This window comes from Uloborus diversus, chromosome 1, assembly GCF_026930045.1.
Source record: "Uloborus diversus isolate 005 chromosome 1, Udiv.v.3.1, whole genome shotgun sequence".
Taxonomy (NCBI): Eukaryota; Metazoa; Arthropoda; class Arachnida; order Araneae; family Uloboridae; genus Uloborus; species Uloborus diversus.
In genome coordinates this window covers 216,284,505-216,302,223 of record NC_072731.1, presented here as the reverse complement: position 1 = coordinate 216,302,223, position 17,719 = coordinate 216,284,505, and the positions used below count along the sequence as shown (strand labels likewise).

Here is a 17,719-nt window from a genome sequence, read left to right as displayed (position 1 = left end):
AGTACCGAGTTACCGAGTACTCGGCCTTTCACTACTTGGCCGAGTTACCAAGTACCAATTATGTTTTAAGAAGAACCACCGACACACATGTGATGAATTTTGAACTTATTGGAATAGTAGTATAAACCTCCTTGTCCATATAATAGTTTTTAAAACTAAATTCCTGCTGAAATTTAATTACGCATTATATAAACAATTTTGTTTGTGTCAAAAATTTTACAAAAAAATTAGTTTTAAAATTCAAAATAAATAAATAAAAGGTATGATTAAACAAGTTGGAATTAAAACAAATTACAGTGAAATCCCTCTAATGCAGACACTAACAGGACAATTTTTTTTTGTCCACAATAGAGAGTTGTCCGCAGGACAGGGGTTTAATAATGTTATTTGCATTGGAACTGGGGAATTAAAAACTGTCCGCATAAGAGGGGTGCCCGTTAGGAGGGGTTTCACTGTATACCAATCAATTATAGTTCTAGTCCGCCAAACATAAATAATTTTTAAAAGCAGATAAAACAAATGTGCAGGAACACAGCAGACACGTGTTTCTGACCCCCCGTTACAAGGAACGTCTTTTTCAGTGCATAACATGTGAGCTAAAGAATGTAAAGGCATACGATAAAAAAATCCGACTTTTGTCGGATGCCTTTAAATCCACGAGCTCCCATTTTGTGCATTGAAAAAGAAATTCCTTGTAATGCCAAAACACGTGTCTGCAGTGTTCCTGCAGTGTGCTTTTAACGTTGTTTTATTTCCTTTTATTTTTTAAGCAAAGGTAATTTATATTTTTATAACTAATTTTTTGTTTGTAGCAAAAATCAATTTTTAATATAAAAATTCCATATTTTCTATACATACCTTTTTTGCATAATTTTTAATAAATAAGTTTTATTAACTTTGGGGACATTAAAATTAAGATTTATTCCACAAACTTCATTATTCTCAAAATTTAAATTTGACTTATAAATTTCAACTGTAAATGATTGCAGAATATAATGCTTGCTCTTTTTTTATAAATTTTAGTATCTGTCTTGGACAATATTCAATTTTTTGCAATTACTCGGTATTGGCTGAGTATCTGATCAGAATTTGGCCGAGTACCGAGTAGTTACCGAGTACTCGGTACGTCTCTACTTGGTTGCATCCTTAGTTGACTGACTTCATGACATGCAAAAGAAAAACAGAGTTAAAAGATAAAACGTCACAGTTACTAGCTACCTACCCTACGTGCTTCGCGAATGAGAGAAGATCGCCACCTGTCTTTGAGCTTCTATTGGCTTGCGCATTTGATTCAAATAGATAAGTTCCATGCTGCTTCACTCGTAAAATTTAAAATATTGAAAGATTGACGGAAATTATGATTAAAAAAAAAGGTTGTGTATGCTAACTAACTAATTAATGTACTAATGCTAACTTATGGTTTAACTAACTAATCCAAAGCAAAAAAAATTGTAGAGGGAAATTTCAACGGAATTGTGGACAAGGCGTTAGAAACCTTTTCCTTTGCCTGATCTCAGCTTATTTCTCTATTGTCAAGTAAGCTTGTAGTCCAGTATATCTAAAATGCATATTATATTTTACAGGGTGCCCACCTGGGGGGGGGGGGGATCATGGCCATTGAAAGTTTTATGTTCTGAGGGGTATTTTTCACTTTGGAGCGGTGTTATTCAGAATATTTAGTGGGTGCGCCCCTGTATTCTGTTGTGTTCAATTTGATCGAATTCTATTGACAAGTAGTGTGACAAGAAATTTACTGGGGTAAAGGATGTTTCTGGCTGCACTTTCAATTTTTGTATGTGTAACAGTTTGTTTGTGCCTAGTAATAAATTGTACTTGTTTTGAATTTCTAATATACTTGATTTTTAATACTTGTTTTGGATTTTTTAGGTATATGCTTGGAAAATTGCTGATGAATTACTCCAGCAAAGAGCAGACCTTGAGTCATGCTATTTTGCAGCTCAGACGATGCGGTCAAAAGTAATGTTTAACATACCAATTTATTCCTTGTTAGCCTTAGTATTTAAAATAAAAATTAAATGTGACCTTTCTTTTTATCTTGAATTTATTGTTTACACTTGTATAAAGACTATAATTATCAGAAATGTTCTTGAAAATTCATTAGAAAAAACTCAGTGATCAAATAAAGATAAGTGATTAAACTTAGATTGCATGGAAGGTTTTAACTGATTAAAAATTCCTAGGATAAAATCATTTTGTTATTCTTATTCTAATTTCCCCGTAGTAGAATGTTTGGGGATGAAAGTTTAATTGATCTATTTCTAATAAGAACTCATGATTGAGAGGTTTCTGGTTTGATACCAGCTGATTGAAGATCATCCGGTTTTGCTAATGGTGACTGGTGCACATTAAATTTGACATGGCCGTAAAGCCCTCCTTATTGCTATTCCAAATCAATACCTCTAGGAGTGCTGGATCAAGGGTGCCCCATATCCACGTAAAAAACAGCTGTCTAAGGTCGAATTCAACTGGAGGGACCCTTAGAACACCTGCAGTAGACAGATTGTTTTTATTTAAGAGTGATTAAAGCATTAATTTTCACCTGAATCTGAGTTAGTGCGGTACTTATGTATTTTCTGTAAACAATTTTCTTCAGAAACGAAAACTCTCACCAAATGAAAATTAAGATCTTAAAATCTTGGCAAAAATCTTCACCTGAAAGTCTTCCAAAATGGGTAGAATCCATGTTATGCTGCTCCATGATTGGCATTGGCCTTTTTTCGACATTTTTTTTTTTTGGTTAGGTTGACAGAATAAAAACTAAATACCTTTAGTACATATCAAATTCGCAGTTAATCGATCCTTATTTCAAGTTGGAAAAAAGTACTATGTTGCCTCAAATTATGCAAAAATTCAAGTTTTACAACAAGCAAATCCTTCCCTTTTCCTGGAGTGCTCAGGCGCAGTCTAGGGTGTATCAAAAAAAAATCTTTTATTGGAAATTCAAAATTTTGAGTTGATAAAAAGTTGCCCCTACAGTCTCCGTAATTGGGATGCTAATGCGCGAGTTTTCCGCGCTATTTAGAAATCTATAACACAAAAAGAGAGTTTTTCGACCCACTCTGATTTATTTTTCAATTCAGGGAATGCTTTTAAGAAAATTTCAAGTTGACTGTGGTGTGTTAATAGTGGAATCAAGTATTATTGTTAAAAAAAAAACTTATGAGGATCCATTGCGGTGTTTGGTTGAGGTTATTTCCATTGAGGTTATTTAACTTCTCTTTTCAATTTATGCGTGCTTTGAAGAAACAGAGTCATGTCGGGTGAATCATTAGCAAAGGAAATTTTACAACAGGACCATGAACTGTAGCCTAACAGCGTGAAAAATAGTTGTGTTATTGACCCCTCAGTTCTTATATTTTATGCTTAATTTTACTCAATACTTAAAAATACAATGCTTATTTTGATTAAATGTTTATGTAAGTCTTCTGATGGCAGAAAATCTGAAATGTCTTTTGAATTGTTTTTTATGTACTGATGTATGGTTCTAAATAATTTTATTATTTATTTAGATTCAATATTCATTCCTTGAATTGCCCTCTGAATCACATTCTTCGTTACGAGATTCATTACTAAATCACATAAGCCATATAACATCTGAAACATCAACAGTCATTATTACACAGGTAAGAGCTTTCTCAATTCGTAAGAAAGTATTATTAAAATATTAATTTTGCATCAAATCAAATATCTGTTCACATATTTGATCATTTTATGTTCTCTTTCAAATAGTCATTTTAGTTTTTTGATGAAGTTTGCCCATGCTAAAAATTGAATTTTGATACTAAAGGAGCAGCAGAGTATATTGCCCTTGCTGACATTTGAGCCCTTTGTTACAGGTTAAATCCAATGCTAAGCTATTAATTTAAATGAAACCTAAATGCTGAGCACCGCCTATTATAACACAAGTTCAAGCAGGCAGTAGTCGTGAAAAAGTTAGTCTAAAGTGAAATTGAAGGATTAAAAAGTAATTTTGATTGTTGCTTTAAAAATAGCTTTCCCCCCCCCCCCCCCATTTACATTAGCACCAAAGCTAAAATGCAATGATTTATTCCTTTGAGAAATTATGAAGGTAGAGAGAGACTGTAAATCAAAGCACTTGAAGCTGCAATCCCAAATTATGTGATAGCATTTAACCAGGTGGATATACTTGATGTAAGGAAACAGGTTTCCTTCAAAACCATATGCCATATTAGAACCATGTGACTTGGGATGTTATGAATGCTTTTTCTAACATTAGTATTGAACTTTCTCCCTCCAGGTATTAATCCCTGCTCCAAAATTTATTCATACAATTTTTTGATGTGAAAACAGACCCTAATAGCGTTTTGATGCATGGGTTCAAAAAGTGATTAAAAATAAAATTTTTACACAGATTATAATTTACTACTTTGTAGTTCATTGGTGCCTCTCCCTGTCCTGCATATAGCACTACGTTCTTTCGTATCAGTAACACCTTTCACGGACCCTAAATTTAATATCTGAGACTTAATTGCAGGAATTTATCTTGAAATATTTTTAAGTTTAAACATTGTAATTGACAAAGTGTTCCATATTTTTTAGTTATGCTTAGCACTGGCAGATTTAGCTCTTCAAATGGCATCATGGAAAACGCCAGTTACGGATTTAATATCCAGGTATACTTGTTTTTACAGATTTCTTTTAATTATTTATGCTTTGTATTTAATATTTTGATGCACATATCATAAACTTCCTTTGGATGATACTTTTGTTTTTTAGAAAGTTGTATGTGATGTGATTGCCACAGATAAACATTGTTCACAGTGAACACTCCATTCTTCAAGAATGAATCAAATGAAAAAAAAAATGTCAGGAAAGATTTTAAAACTCGAAAATTACAGTGGTCAATTTTGGTGTATTATGATTATATGTAAAAAAATGGTTGAAACACAGAAAAAATAAGATGAATTACAGCAAATATAATGTGGTACCAGGGGTCTGGCCAGAGCAAATTTGGGTCCGTTAACGGACCTTTCACAAAAATCCGATCAACCGAAACGGACCTTTCACAAAAATCCGATCAACCAAAACAGACCCTTCACAAAATTCTGGTAAACAAAAACGGATCTTTCACAAATTGTTTATTGAAAGAACAAATTTCAAATTAAAATAATACAGCATAAAAGTTAAATTAGCGGAATCAACTTATACAAAATCAGCAAATTTTGCAAAAGAAAAAAAAAAGGCATCTTGTGATGCTCCTGTAAGCCATAAATAATTACTACCGCCAAATAAATATAATGCCTGTTGTTGGTTTCTTTGAAAGAAATTAACAGCTGAAAGTCAGTTTGGTTTATAATTTTGCTTGTTTGTTTCATGCAGCAGTGTTGTTGTAAACTTCTTTGGAGAAGCGTCAACATTCTCTGAATAGGCGTAGTAAGCACTTTTCTCCCCACCCATGATTTAATCATCAATAATATACAGCGAAATGAATTTAGAACTGCAAAAGATAGTATGGGTGGGGCGGATGTGATCGCTTCAGATAGGGTTACAAAATTCAAACTTATCGCCACTTAGTGTCTGGTGGTGCGATGTTAAACTGTTATTTTGGGAGAAAGTTATATGGGTTTGGTTTTTCGGTACTAAAAAGATTATTAACTTTAAATAAACTTTTATTTACTGTTATTTTTTTCTATAGATGCCTACATTTTGAAAAACGCAATCTTTTTACATCTGATAAGAGAATCATATTTTATTCTTTTTTTCAAGCTAACTTCGCTTTATTAAGATGCAAATAAATGAAAAGTCTCTTTATTTTTGTAACAAAGCTTATTTCAAGTTTTTAAAGGAGAATTCCATTTTCTTTTATGAGTCAATAATTAAAATGCTGAATCGATGGTTTATTTTTTATTTTATTGATTTATTTATTTATTTTTGCTTCAACTGTGTCCAGATATTAATGATATGTTTATCATAGGACTCTAAAATGCAATTCAAAAGTAATTTTATCAAAAATATTTATTTTACAAGCCGTTTTTATACTTTTGATTCCTTCACTTTGAGGATTGCAATCTCTTTGCATCCGCTGTGGAAATCTGATTTTTCGATGTTTAGTACGCTTAGTTAAGAGGTAAACAAATAAAATTTTTTTTTTTTTTGTGAAAATCATGGAGTTTATAAGGTTTGAACGAAACTCTGTGCTCTTAAACAGTGTCTTGGGTTAAAAAGTTATATGCTGAACCCCTGCCTATTTTTTTTCTTACAGTTATTTTAAACTAGCTGCTTTGCCCGGTCTACCTTGAAAATAAAAATTGTGTCAAGTGACGTATACAGGGCTCGTATTCCCCCTAAAATTCCTAAATATTTTCACAGCTCCTAAAATTATACTAAAATTTTGTTGGTGTTCCTAAAAAAACGTAAAAACTGCCATTTGCTGACCGAAATAAGTCTCCCGCACTTCTTCTGACGCATATTCCTAACCCGCTTCCGGAAGGTAACTTGTTTTTCGCCGTTCCGTGATTAGAGAGCTTTCCTGCGCACGGAGCATGTCTGGTGGCCATGCGCCAGACGCATCGCTCGTTGCTGCCGGGAAGCATGCCTACTATATTGGCACAGTTATCGCTCTTCCACCATTCTTTCTGAATGGCGGCGGATGAACGCCAATTTGAAAACTCCCTGAAAACGACTTGTGCGTACCGTTTCCCGCCAGGGTTGCCGTGCTTTCTCGTCGGAATGTTGGCGGTGCGATCCGTGGTGCAATGTTTACGATTTACTGGTTAGCGAGCCACATGGTTAGCCATTTTGTGTAGTAAGTTGGCCGTGGTTGTGGTGCTGCAAAATAAAACCATGGGAAAAGGCCGCACAAAATTCCAGGAAGACTGGTTCTCGAAAGAATTAGATGGTATTGTTATTCAAGAATGGTTGGAATCGGTAGCTACCGATGTTTTTTCTGCCAAATGTAAACTGTGTTTCGAGAACTTCGAAATATCGGGCGGTGGTTTCGCACAAGTTCGATCTCACCATAGAGGGAAGAAGCATCTTCTGAAATTTAATGCCAAGTTCAAAAGTAGTGGTCAGCCCACAATCATCAACTGGACGCCACAGGGTAAGAATAATGATTCTGCTGATAACCTTAGTCAGCAGAATCAAGTAATAAAAGCCGAAACTCTGTGGGTGTTGCATGTTGCTGACAAAAACCTGTCCTTCAAGTCATGCACAGAGACACTTGATTTATTAAAATTAATGTTTCCGGATTCGTCAATTGCATCGGCAATGCAACTCAAAGAAAAAAAAGCAGCTTATGTTCTCAATCACGGCCTCTCAAAGCATTTTCAGACTTTGTTGGTGAAAGACATTTCAAATGCTAATAATTTAACATTAGCATTTGATGAAACTACAAATTCTCAAAACAAGCGCCAGCTTGATGTATATGCCAGGTACTGGTCAAGTGAATTTAATTTAGTGACTTGTAGATATCTAAAGAGTGTTTCTGGGTCATGCTACAGCAGAAATAATTTTCAATGAACTTTTAGATGCCATATCTACTTTTGACATATCATTGAAAAAAATTATCTGTCTTTCTATGGATAATCCCAATGTAAACAAATGTGTAATGAAGAAATTATCCAATGAAATCGGAGAAAAGACACTACTACCAATTGGAGCATGCAATTTGCATGTAGTAAATAATGCATTTAAAGTTTTTCTAAATGCATTGGAAATAAACTTTGATGAATTTGCCAATGATGTATATTTTTTCCTAAAGAATAGTGCTGTGCGCAGAGAAGATTTCAAGTGTATGGAAGAGATCACACAAGAAACCTCACAGTTTTTGTTGAAACATGTCAGTAGCAGATGGCTTACAGCTGGCCCTGTTGCTCAGAGGCTGGTTGAGCAATGGGCCAATGTGACTGAGTATTTTTTTAAATTTTTTGCCTAAACAAAAGTTGTTGGATAAACAGCTAAGTGCTTCCAACAGATATAAGCGTATTTGTGAAAATTTCAAGGATGAATCAGCATTATGCTTTTTAGCTCTCATTGCTTATTCACACAAGCATTTTGAAGCCTTTTCACTCTGTTTTCAAAGCGAATCACCGAAAATACATCTGTTGTTTGATGAAATGAACAAGCTGATCCGACAGGTTATGATGCAGTTTTTGAAGGATGAAGTTGTTGCTTCAAAGGAAGGTGCAGAATTACGAGATGTTGATGTTGACGACGGCAGCAATTGGAAGAAGTTAACTTCAATTGAAATTGGTATGTCAGCCAAAGGATTTTTAGAAAAATTATCTCAAAGCAAGAAGAAAAATTTTCTCTTGAATGTTCGTTCGGCGCTTATAAAAACTGTCAAGTATTTAAGATCAAATTTGCCTTTTGATGATCAGTTTTTCAAGGACTTAGAACTGTTTCACCCTGGGAAGTCTTACGATTGCTCCAACAGTGTTCATGCAATTACACGAATTGCTCGTTATTTAAACTTTTCAAATGATTTTATTGATAATGTTCGAGAAGAGTGGAAACTTTTCATATTTGATGTTACTGCTCGTGAAAATCTATCTGAAGCAACACGAGTAGATGGATATTGGAGACAATTATTTCTTCTGAAAGATGCTAGCAATCGGCTAAAATATGAAAAGTTAACTGAAGTAATCAAAACTGTTATGATTTTGCCACATGGGAATGCGGACCCTGAGAGGGGTTTTTCATTCAATAAAGCTATGATAAATGTGAATCACAGTGAACATACTATTGTATCACTCAGATTAGTGAAAGATACCATTCGAAGTTATGGAGGGGTACTGAATGTACCTATCACTTTAACATTACTAAAAGTAGTGAAAGATTCGCATAAATCATACCAGGAGTATATTAACAGATTGAAAGAAGAAGAAGAAGAGAAGCTTAAAAAAGAAAATGAACAAATGACAAAGGAAAAACTTGAAAAAGAAGAAAATAAAAAGAGGAAAAATGATCTTGATTTACAGATAAGTGAAAATAACAAAAAGATCAATGAGTTGAAGAAGAATAAAGAATTAGCTTTAGGCCTGATAAAAGAGGGAACAGAGAGACTGAAGAATGCTACAGTAACTCAAAATATTGTACAAATGACAGTTGCACAGAACCTAATTCTTGAAGGTACTAGTCAGTTACAAAAATTAGAATCAGAGTTATCCATCTTCGAAACTGACAAAGAACAAATTTTGAAAAAATGACTAAAGATAAAATAGAAGTTTTAATCAGTGTAATGTAACCTCAAAATTGCTTTTGAAAACATTATTGGATGAATCAAATGTGTGGTCAGATCTGTTTTTTCATAGTAGCAGATTACGTTTTTTTTTTTTTTTTTTGATGAGATGCAAATAAAAATTTTGAATTCACCATTATAAAATGTAAAAGTTTTTTATGGCTTTTTCTTTAAAATTTATTATAGAATCATATTCGAGTTCAACACTAGTTTTAAGAAGGTATGTTGAAAAGTTGTGGTATTAAAATGTATTTATACTTAATATAATTGATTTAGTTTGAATATTGTTTGAATATTTACCCCTAAAATTTTCCTAAAATTTTGTCAAAAAGTTCCTAAAATTTTGGAAAAGTCGACTCTGAGCCCTGCGTATATTCAACAATCAGGCGTAAAAAATAAATAAAAAAAACATCATGATTTCCCTTCCAAACAATATCGACAGATATTAAAATACTTTTAAGAAATTAAATTCAAAAAGATGGATTTAAAATGCGTAACCATGGAAACACAAAATAAAATAAGTTTACGGAATTGAAATGTGAAAGAAAATGGTTCACAATTTGAATGGAATTGAGGTTTCTTAAACTTGATTTCAAAAGGCTTGTAACTTTTTTTCCTTTCGAGATAAAAGCTTACTTTTTCGACCGTAGGTCAAGTTAGATGTGGAGTAAAAAAGGTCGCTTTTTCCAATGGCGTCAAAAAGAAAGCTGTGGGACAATTCCTTCACTTTTTATTGATTTAATTAATGAAGGAAGTAATGCTTAAATTTCAGCTAAGCCAAAAAAAAATCGAGCTAAAAATGCAAATAACTCCTGCTTTGATAAAGTTAGAGCATTGAAACAAATTGCATAGAACGCGGAAAATTCTACCCTTTCTAACGATATGTAATATTAATATGTGCAAGTAATTTTTCACCCCCATATTTGAGAATTTATGTGAAAATTGGACGTAAATTGGAATAAAAAAAAGAACTATTCATCGAAATTTATTCGAATTGGTCTGCAAACCTTCTCAGGACTTAAAGAAACAAACTGAAAATTTCAGCGCAATCGGCCGGGTAGTTTTCGAGTTTTGCGAGTTCAAACACACAGACGCTTTTTGGAGACTTCATTTTATACTATGTAGAGATACTATACAAAAAACATTTCTAGTATAATTTAACATGATGTAGAATGGTAGATAAATATTGATACTTAAGGGGTGCCCATCTCCCAGGGAGCGATGCCTCCCCCCTCTCCCCAAATACTAGAAAAACACTAAAGAATGATATTCTCAACAGAAAAGAGAGAAAACACTCAACTTTAAGTGTCGATGCAGTTTCCACCATCTCAAGAGTCTAAACTTTCGTTTTTAAAAGAAAAAAAAATTTTTTTTTTTAATTATTTGAGTTTTCACTAAAATAATTGATTTTTCACAAAATTGTTTTATTTTTCACAAAAAATGGACCCTGTGAAAAATCCTGGACAGACCCCTATGGAAAGATAATTTTTGTATGCATTTGAATTTTAATTATTTATTGCTTTGTATTGAAATGAGTTGCAGTATATACACAAATTGTTCATCTTGTTAAGTGCACTGCTGCTATGCCGGGAACACTTTTTAAAAATAACATGTGTTATTATAAAAAGCTGAAAACTATTAAGTAAATGGTAGGTAAAAAGTTAAAAATTGAAATAGCAAATTGTATCCCCGAAATATTTTTGTGTGCAAGACATCACTATCTCATCAATGAGCATACACGAGGCAGACCTAACAAGCATGGCTTAGAGCAATAGTAAAGGTTTTTGTAAAGCATCACTGTAGTGCCTAGAAATAGTAGTGTGTCATTCAAAGGACCAAGAGTGAGACGGTCAATTCTGTAGGGAAACCTGATGGCACTGCACAAAAGGAGCACACACTGTGTTTCTCATTTTGACTCTCTTTAAATCAGCGATTACATGCTTCCAGCTTAAAAGCCTGTTTTTCTGGTTGAACTTATTTCAACATAAAGGATAAATTCTCGAATAAGTTTTATTTGTTGCATGGTTTTTCATTTATTTTTCAAAGCTACACAAACATTAGGTGACTTCTCCTTAATAAAAATAGCATACTATAAGCTTTTTAAAACAGTTTTCCTCTTGTATATAATTTATTGAAACTCCGGAACTAATTAGAGATAATACTTTCACATTTTACTTTAGTCTGTCAGATGTTTCGTAATACTGATTGGTGTGACTTACCATCAATCCTGAAAAAAATAAAAGAAATGAAACTTGGAATAACTGCATCTTTTATTTCATTGTTAAAACTGCTTCTGACTTATTTCAGCTAATTAAAATATCATGTGCTAAAATATGCAGTCTGAATTTTTAAATTTTATATGAAATGGAAAAGTTAGTAAATTTAGAATTCATTTTATGATTAAAAGAACAGATTAGAAAAGTTGTTTTGAAAGGATTTTTGTCTCATACTGATGGTAGTGTTTGGGGGGAGGAGTGCTATATTGTGTGTGCTTGGAAATTTTAAAATGTTTCTATATTAATTTATTTATAGGCTAGGAAATAGTACTGACCAAATATCAACATTACTAGAAGTTCTGACAGTTTTACCTGAAGAGGTTTGTGTTGTTATTTTTAATATTCTAAGAATTGTGCTTTAGTTTAAATAAATTCATTCAAGATTGTGTTATAAAATTCAGAAATATCAAAAAAATTAAGAATTTTACATTTTTGAAATTATTGTTGGTTTTATGTTTCAGAATTTAAACACTTGTTGCTAAACAGAAACTCTGTTAGGAATTTTAATCTTAGTCACAGATAGCCGACGACATGCTTACAATTTTTCTGTATACATAATGTATACAATAAGGTGTATGTAATGTGTCTGTGTTTGGCAGAATTAAGGACCTTGCTTTCTAACTATTGAAAAATAAATATGATAAAAATATTGATCTATTTCATAGGCATGTAAATGGTTCTGGTGTGTAACACAGTTGTTGACATATTTGTAATTTGATTTTTACTAGAGTTGGTCTATTTTTAAAGTCAAAATCAAATGCTAAAGAAAAAAAAACTCTTTGTTTATTATACACTAGCTGCATTGCCCATCTTTGCATGGTCTAGCACGGAAATAAAATTTATGTCGAAGGACGCAAATTCAACAATCAGGCAGGAACAAAAAAAAATCTGAAATTTCTCAAAAGATTGAGGGAAAATAAGCAAAAAGGTTAAAATTTTAAATTTCCTGGTTTAAGGAAAAGCTTCAAAAACAAAAGCAAGAATTTTATTTGTTCACAGTTGAGAAAACATTGCAACAAATGTTTCTTATTAAAACTTAGCTCACAGCAGACTATAAATTTTTGGTGGTTTTTAAATCTGAAGAAGGTAAATCTATTTCAGCAGTATTTTTCATGGCTTATCAAATAAGACAGAAATCACGACAATAAGGTAATTATTTTGGGCTAATATTGTAGCCAAAATATGGGCAAAGACAATTAAATTATAAAAACCGCAACTATTTTTCAGTGAAAAAGGGTTTGAAATACATAAAACTCTCTCTGTCTTTTTTTTCTAATGGAATGAGGAAAAAACTTAGTATGTAAATGATTAACTTGTTTTTAATCTTATATCTATTGTGATTTTTTTCATGAGATTGTTTAAAATCTCCTCATCAGCTACATATTTATGACCATCTGATACAGTCTTTAGACCACATAAAAGTCGGGCCATTTGAGGTTTTAATATCAAAACCTGCTCAATCCATTCTGTAAAATCTTTACAGTGAAGACAAAAACCATGTTATGCTCTGACCACCTAGTTTTTCCAGATTTTTTTTTCTTTAATTATTTGAATAACATTCAGTGAAAGATTTCATTTTTGTTTATTTTTTTTAATTAGTTGCATTTGCTGGTTTTAAAATAAATCAACCTTTTTTTTTAATCAAATTCATGTGATATTTCAATTTTATGACTTGTACTAGCCTGTTTAATCAAAAAAGTGAGTTTATTAAGTAATTTATTGTAATAATGTTGTTGATGTGCATTTAGTGATACGGTAAAAGCGTGGATTGAGCTGGTTTTGAAACACTTGTGTTTTTCCAGCACCTTTTTCAACCTTGGAGGGATTTATTCCCGAATCCAATTGCAGCATGACAGTATCAAACTAGAATATCAAATTACGATAAAAAAAACTTTTGAAAATTCATGGGTGGAGCTGTTTTTGATACTAAATGCCTTAATCCTTCATCTGAAATCACGGTACAGAAATTCTGAATCCAAGCGAAGAATGTCATAATCTTTAGGGGAGAAACATTCATTTTGTTTCAATAGCCATTTAAAATACTTGCAAAGTACTTACTTATAGGTCAAATGCAAGTATGGTCAACTTTTGATTTTCTGTGGAATAGGGTAGCACGGCAACCAGATAAGTGAATTTGCAGATAATCCACTAAATTTGTAAAATACGAGACTTATATTTTGAATTGCATAAAAAATCAATAAAATTTTTATACATTTAATATGCTGCTATAACAATAACTGTATGTATAAAATGTGTGTAAAATTGTTAAAAGGATCGCTCATTATTGCAAACAGATTGTACACATATGCGAGCAAATCCTTAAAAACTATTTACTGAAGCAGATCAAGATATGTTCAAAATGGATAGGGGGGAGATCAAAAACGAATATGGGAGTGGATTTTTGACAAGACTGATCTGGTCAGTCATTTACGTGTGTAAGTAGTATGGATCTAAAGATCAGTAAGTAGTGTAGGTTTAAAAATCAGGTTTTGGTGATCTTAAGAAGTTTGGTGCCATTGGAAAGGAGGATGAAGGAAGAATCAAAAAATAGATTTTTCACATGTTAAGTTAAAGTGTGTGCATTTATAAATGTTCAAATTAATCATTACTGGAAAAAAAAAATCTGTTTCAAAAATGAAAGGCCATGGATAATCAGGAGTTTACTGTAGTAGTAACTGAACATAACACCTTGTTCCCATAAAAAGGATTTGTGCCGCAATGAAAGTGCTAAAGAACCATCATATCCTTTTGTTCTTTTTATTATCTCTCAGCCCTCTTGTACCAGTAGGTTTGCTTATAAAGTGGGAAGTAATTTGTGATTGTGCTTCCTGCTCAGTAAGCATTAAAATGCGGTACTAAAATCTACCCCATTTGAAAAAGTTTCAATATTGTTTTTTTTTTTTAATTATTTGTTGGGGAGTTCTGGAAGGGTGATAACCCTCAAACTCTACCCGTAGCTGTACAGCTACTCACACTTGTGATATAATATTTGTTGTGGTTTTCATATGCTATAGGTAAAGGGTTAACATTCTGTACTATGTTATTAGTGTTTCTTCTACCATATATACTCGCGTATAAGTCGAGAAATTTTGTCCAAAAAATGAGATCAAAGGAAGGGGGGTCGACTTATACGCGGGTCAAATTTTCCGAAATTTTTTTTCCGATCAACGAGAGCTGGGAAGCTACGAGAAATGCCGATGTGCTGTTACAGGTAGTTGCTGATAAGTTGATCGTGTGAAAAAGTAAACTTATTCAAAAATAATAACTTAAAAAACCTAAATAATACACATAAATAAAGATAATTTTATTCTTCTTTATTAAGGATCAAATCAGCAATTAACAAATATCGTGAAACATATGAAAATATTTATCGTCAACAGTCACGCCATTCAGACTGAGAGTGCGTTCGACGAGCACGACCGGGAGCGACCGGTTAGTGAATCACGTGACAGCTAATGATCACGTGCTCAAATCAACCAATCAACTGCTTAGAATGGTAACCGCTGCGGTAACCGGTTGATCATAGAACGCCGCAGTTAGTAACTGGTTACTTACCGGTTTACCGGTGAGGTTCGTCGAACGCAACCTCTGATATCATTGACGATTCTGCAGCCGCCGATGTATACGATGACGCGGTGATGACGGAAGCGGACTTTAATGAACTTTTTTTTTGCGTCCGACTCGGAATCCGAGTTTTGAAGGCTTTTAGAAATGTTTTCCTATTTAATTCTTATTTTATTTGTAAATAAATGTGTTCATTATTTTGAAATTTCTTTGAAAATAATTCGCGATGTTTTTGGAAAGTATGGGGGTCGACTTATACGCGGGTTTTAGATTTTTTCTGGACTTTTTCTCTGAAAAAGGGGGGGGGGGTTGACTTATACGCGAGATCGACCTATACGCGAGTATATACGGTAGGCCTTTTTTGGAGGGTGCTGTGCCTTGTCCTTTCAATATTAAGGTTTGATGTGCCCTGTCCTATTTTTTGCATTTCTTGATGCACTCTGTCTTGCCCCTTAGAAGTGTTAGCAAAACTGTGTCAGAAAGGAAAAACCTTGAAACCTATTTTCCTTGTTTCCCTTAGAATTTGAATATCCATCTAAATTTTATGTTTTTAATGTAATCTTCTGAATGAAACATTTAAAAGATTCTTAGTAATCATTTTAATAATTACAGTAATAACGATTCAAAAAAATATATGGAGAAACACTTGAAATTTTTCATGCATAATTTTTTTATTATTTTGTTGTTGTGCATTCATGCAGCATGAAATCTTTACATTCTAGCATTTCTAACTGCTTTTCATGTCAGACAAAAATGTATTACGACGGACCCTATTAAACTGGACTTTGCTTAAAACTTAACTGGACATAAAAGGAAAAAAACGCCCTTTGTACAGCAAAATTTCTATTCAAAAGTGCCCTTTTAATTGATTAAAGTGCCTTTTCATATAGCAACCCCATGCCCCTTTTTAGTCTGGGGGAAACACTATATTGTTGTTAGTATAGTTTTGACAAATACTGTTCATTTTCATATTAATTATGTTTATTTCAGATTAATAGTAGGCAATTAAGATTAGGTGCAAATAGAAGAGCTCAAGTAAATGAAAATTTTTGCCAAGTTTCACAACAAGTCTTGCAGTTATTAGTAAGTTCATAATGATTATGTTTTCGTTTTCTCATGGAAATATTTTCCCAAAACTCTGCCTTTTCACTGATTATTTTATGGAGGTTTTTTTGTTTTTTTAAACTCTTGAAACAATGGAACTGAAAGATACTTAAGACAAGAAAACACAGTATAAACCACATAGATTGGTTTTTTAAACTAAATTACAAAACTATAACAACCATGACAAAATTGCAACCTTGATTATTTACTTGAAATTCAGCTCTCAATTTCTGTAAAGTTTGGGCAAATTTCCTTATTTTCATTCCTAAACTTTGGTTTTCATCCAAAATAATACTCATTTTTGCTTATAATGAAGAAGAAACGAATGTTTATTTATAATATGACGTATGACAAACTCAACTCTGAAAATTGAACATTTTAGAAATAGACTAGTTTAGTTCTTTTGGAGGAGTATGTCAAAATGCTAATTAATAAAGTAAGCACTCTGATACTTTGTCTTAAAATTAACACTTCTATCAACAAATTTTCAACTTGGATTAAATATTTTTTTTTTTATTTGCTTTAAGCAAATTTTTTTTTCTTCTGTTTTGAAGTGTAACTTATTACGCAAGGGTTTAAATTTCTGATCCCCAACCCTTTTGTGTGATGGAAGTGACAAAGTTGTTTTTTAAATTATCAATTAAAAGCACTGGGAACAATTTGAAATTTCATTTGCTCCCAAAAATAATGACAAATGATAGTAATTTTAAAGTTGGTTTTGCTAATAGATTTAGCAAATTAATTTCAAGGCTAAACTTTTTCAATGATGATTTTTGAAGATTTTCTTTATTTAAGTCAAGTCATTAATTTAAAAGCGTAATCCACATTGCTAAGGTTTTTGCCTTGAGTTTCGTTCAATTTTATCACCAAAATTATATTTATAATTACTATTATTTTTCATTGTTTTTAGCAACAATTAAAAAGCGGATTTCGAATAATGTTTAGTTTTCTTGTTGTTTATAATCTTTTTCTTCTTTAAAATACACAATAGAGACTCCAACATGTTGTTTCTTACATATGAAATTGAAATTATTTTCCTTGAAAAGTTGCAACTTGCCATACTAAAAAATGCCTTTTAAATATGCAAATGCTTAAGCAAAAAACTATGCTGGCTCTTATAGTTTCAAGTGTATGTGTTTTTTAAGTATAAAGTTATTTTATTTGTTGTATGGCATAATGTTATCAAATATTTATTTAAGATGAATTTTTCTAATATTTTTTCAAAATTTTCATTTTCAGTATTCATGTATACAGTCGATGGATCAAAATGATTGTAGACTCTTAAAAAAGGTTTTCCGTTGCTTGGGTAGTTGGTTTACTGTGAAAGGCTTACAAACTGGAGACCAAGCTTTACATGTTTTGTTAAACTGTTGTTTTCAGATTTTGGTATGTTTTAAAACTTTTATTTCATTCATTTTTTTTGATATTTTATTACTGCATTTTAAAAACCTATACATATGTATACACAGTTGAGCCCCACTATAGCAATTCCCCCCCCGGTTATAGCAAACCTTTTAAATGGTCCAATCTGAGATCCTATGTCATTAATGCA

At 32.3% G+C, this 17,719-nt stretch overlaps 1 protein-coding gene across 1 annotated transcript in view; it reads left to right on the top strand.

The window, feature by feature from the left end:
• Positions 1-17,719, top strand: part of LOC129224850 (transportin-3-like) — a 58,415-nt gene that overhangs the window by 1,544 nt on the left and 39,152 nt on the right. Inside the window, exons 2-7 of the mRNA XM_054859400.1 lie at positions 1,888-1,977; positions 3,531-3,644; positions 4,582-4,655; positions 11,756-11,819; positions 16,054-16,146; positions 17,407-17,553. Coding sequence (XP_054715375.1) covers positions 1,888-1,977; positions 3,531-3,644; positions 4,582-4,655; positions 11,756-11,819; positions 16,054-16,146; positions 17,407-17,553 — 582 coding nt within the window. The remainder of the gene's footprint in view (positions 1-1,887; positions 1,978-3,530; positions 3,645-4,581; positions 4,656-11,755; positions 11,820-16,053; positions 16,147-17,406; positions 17,554-17,719) is intronic.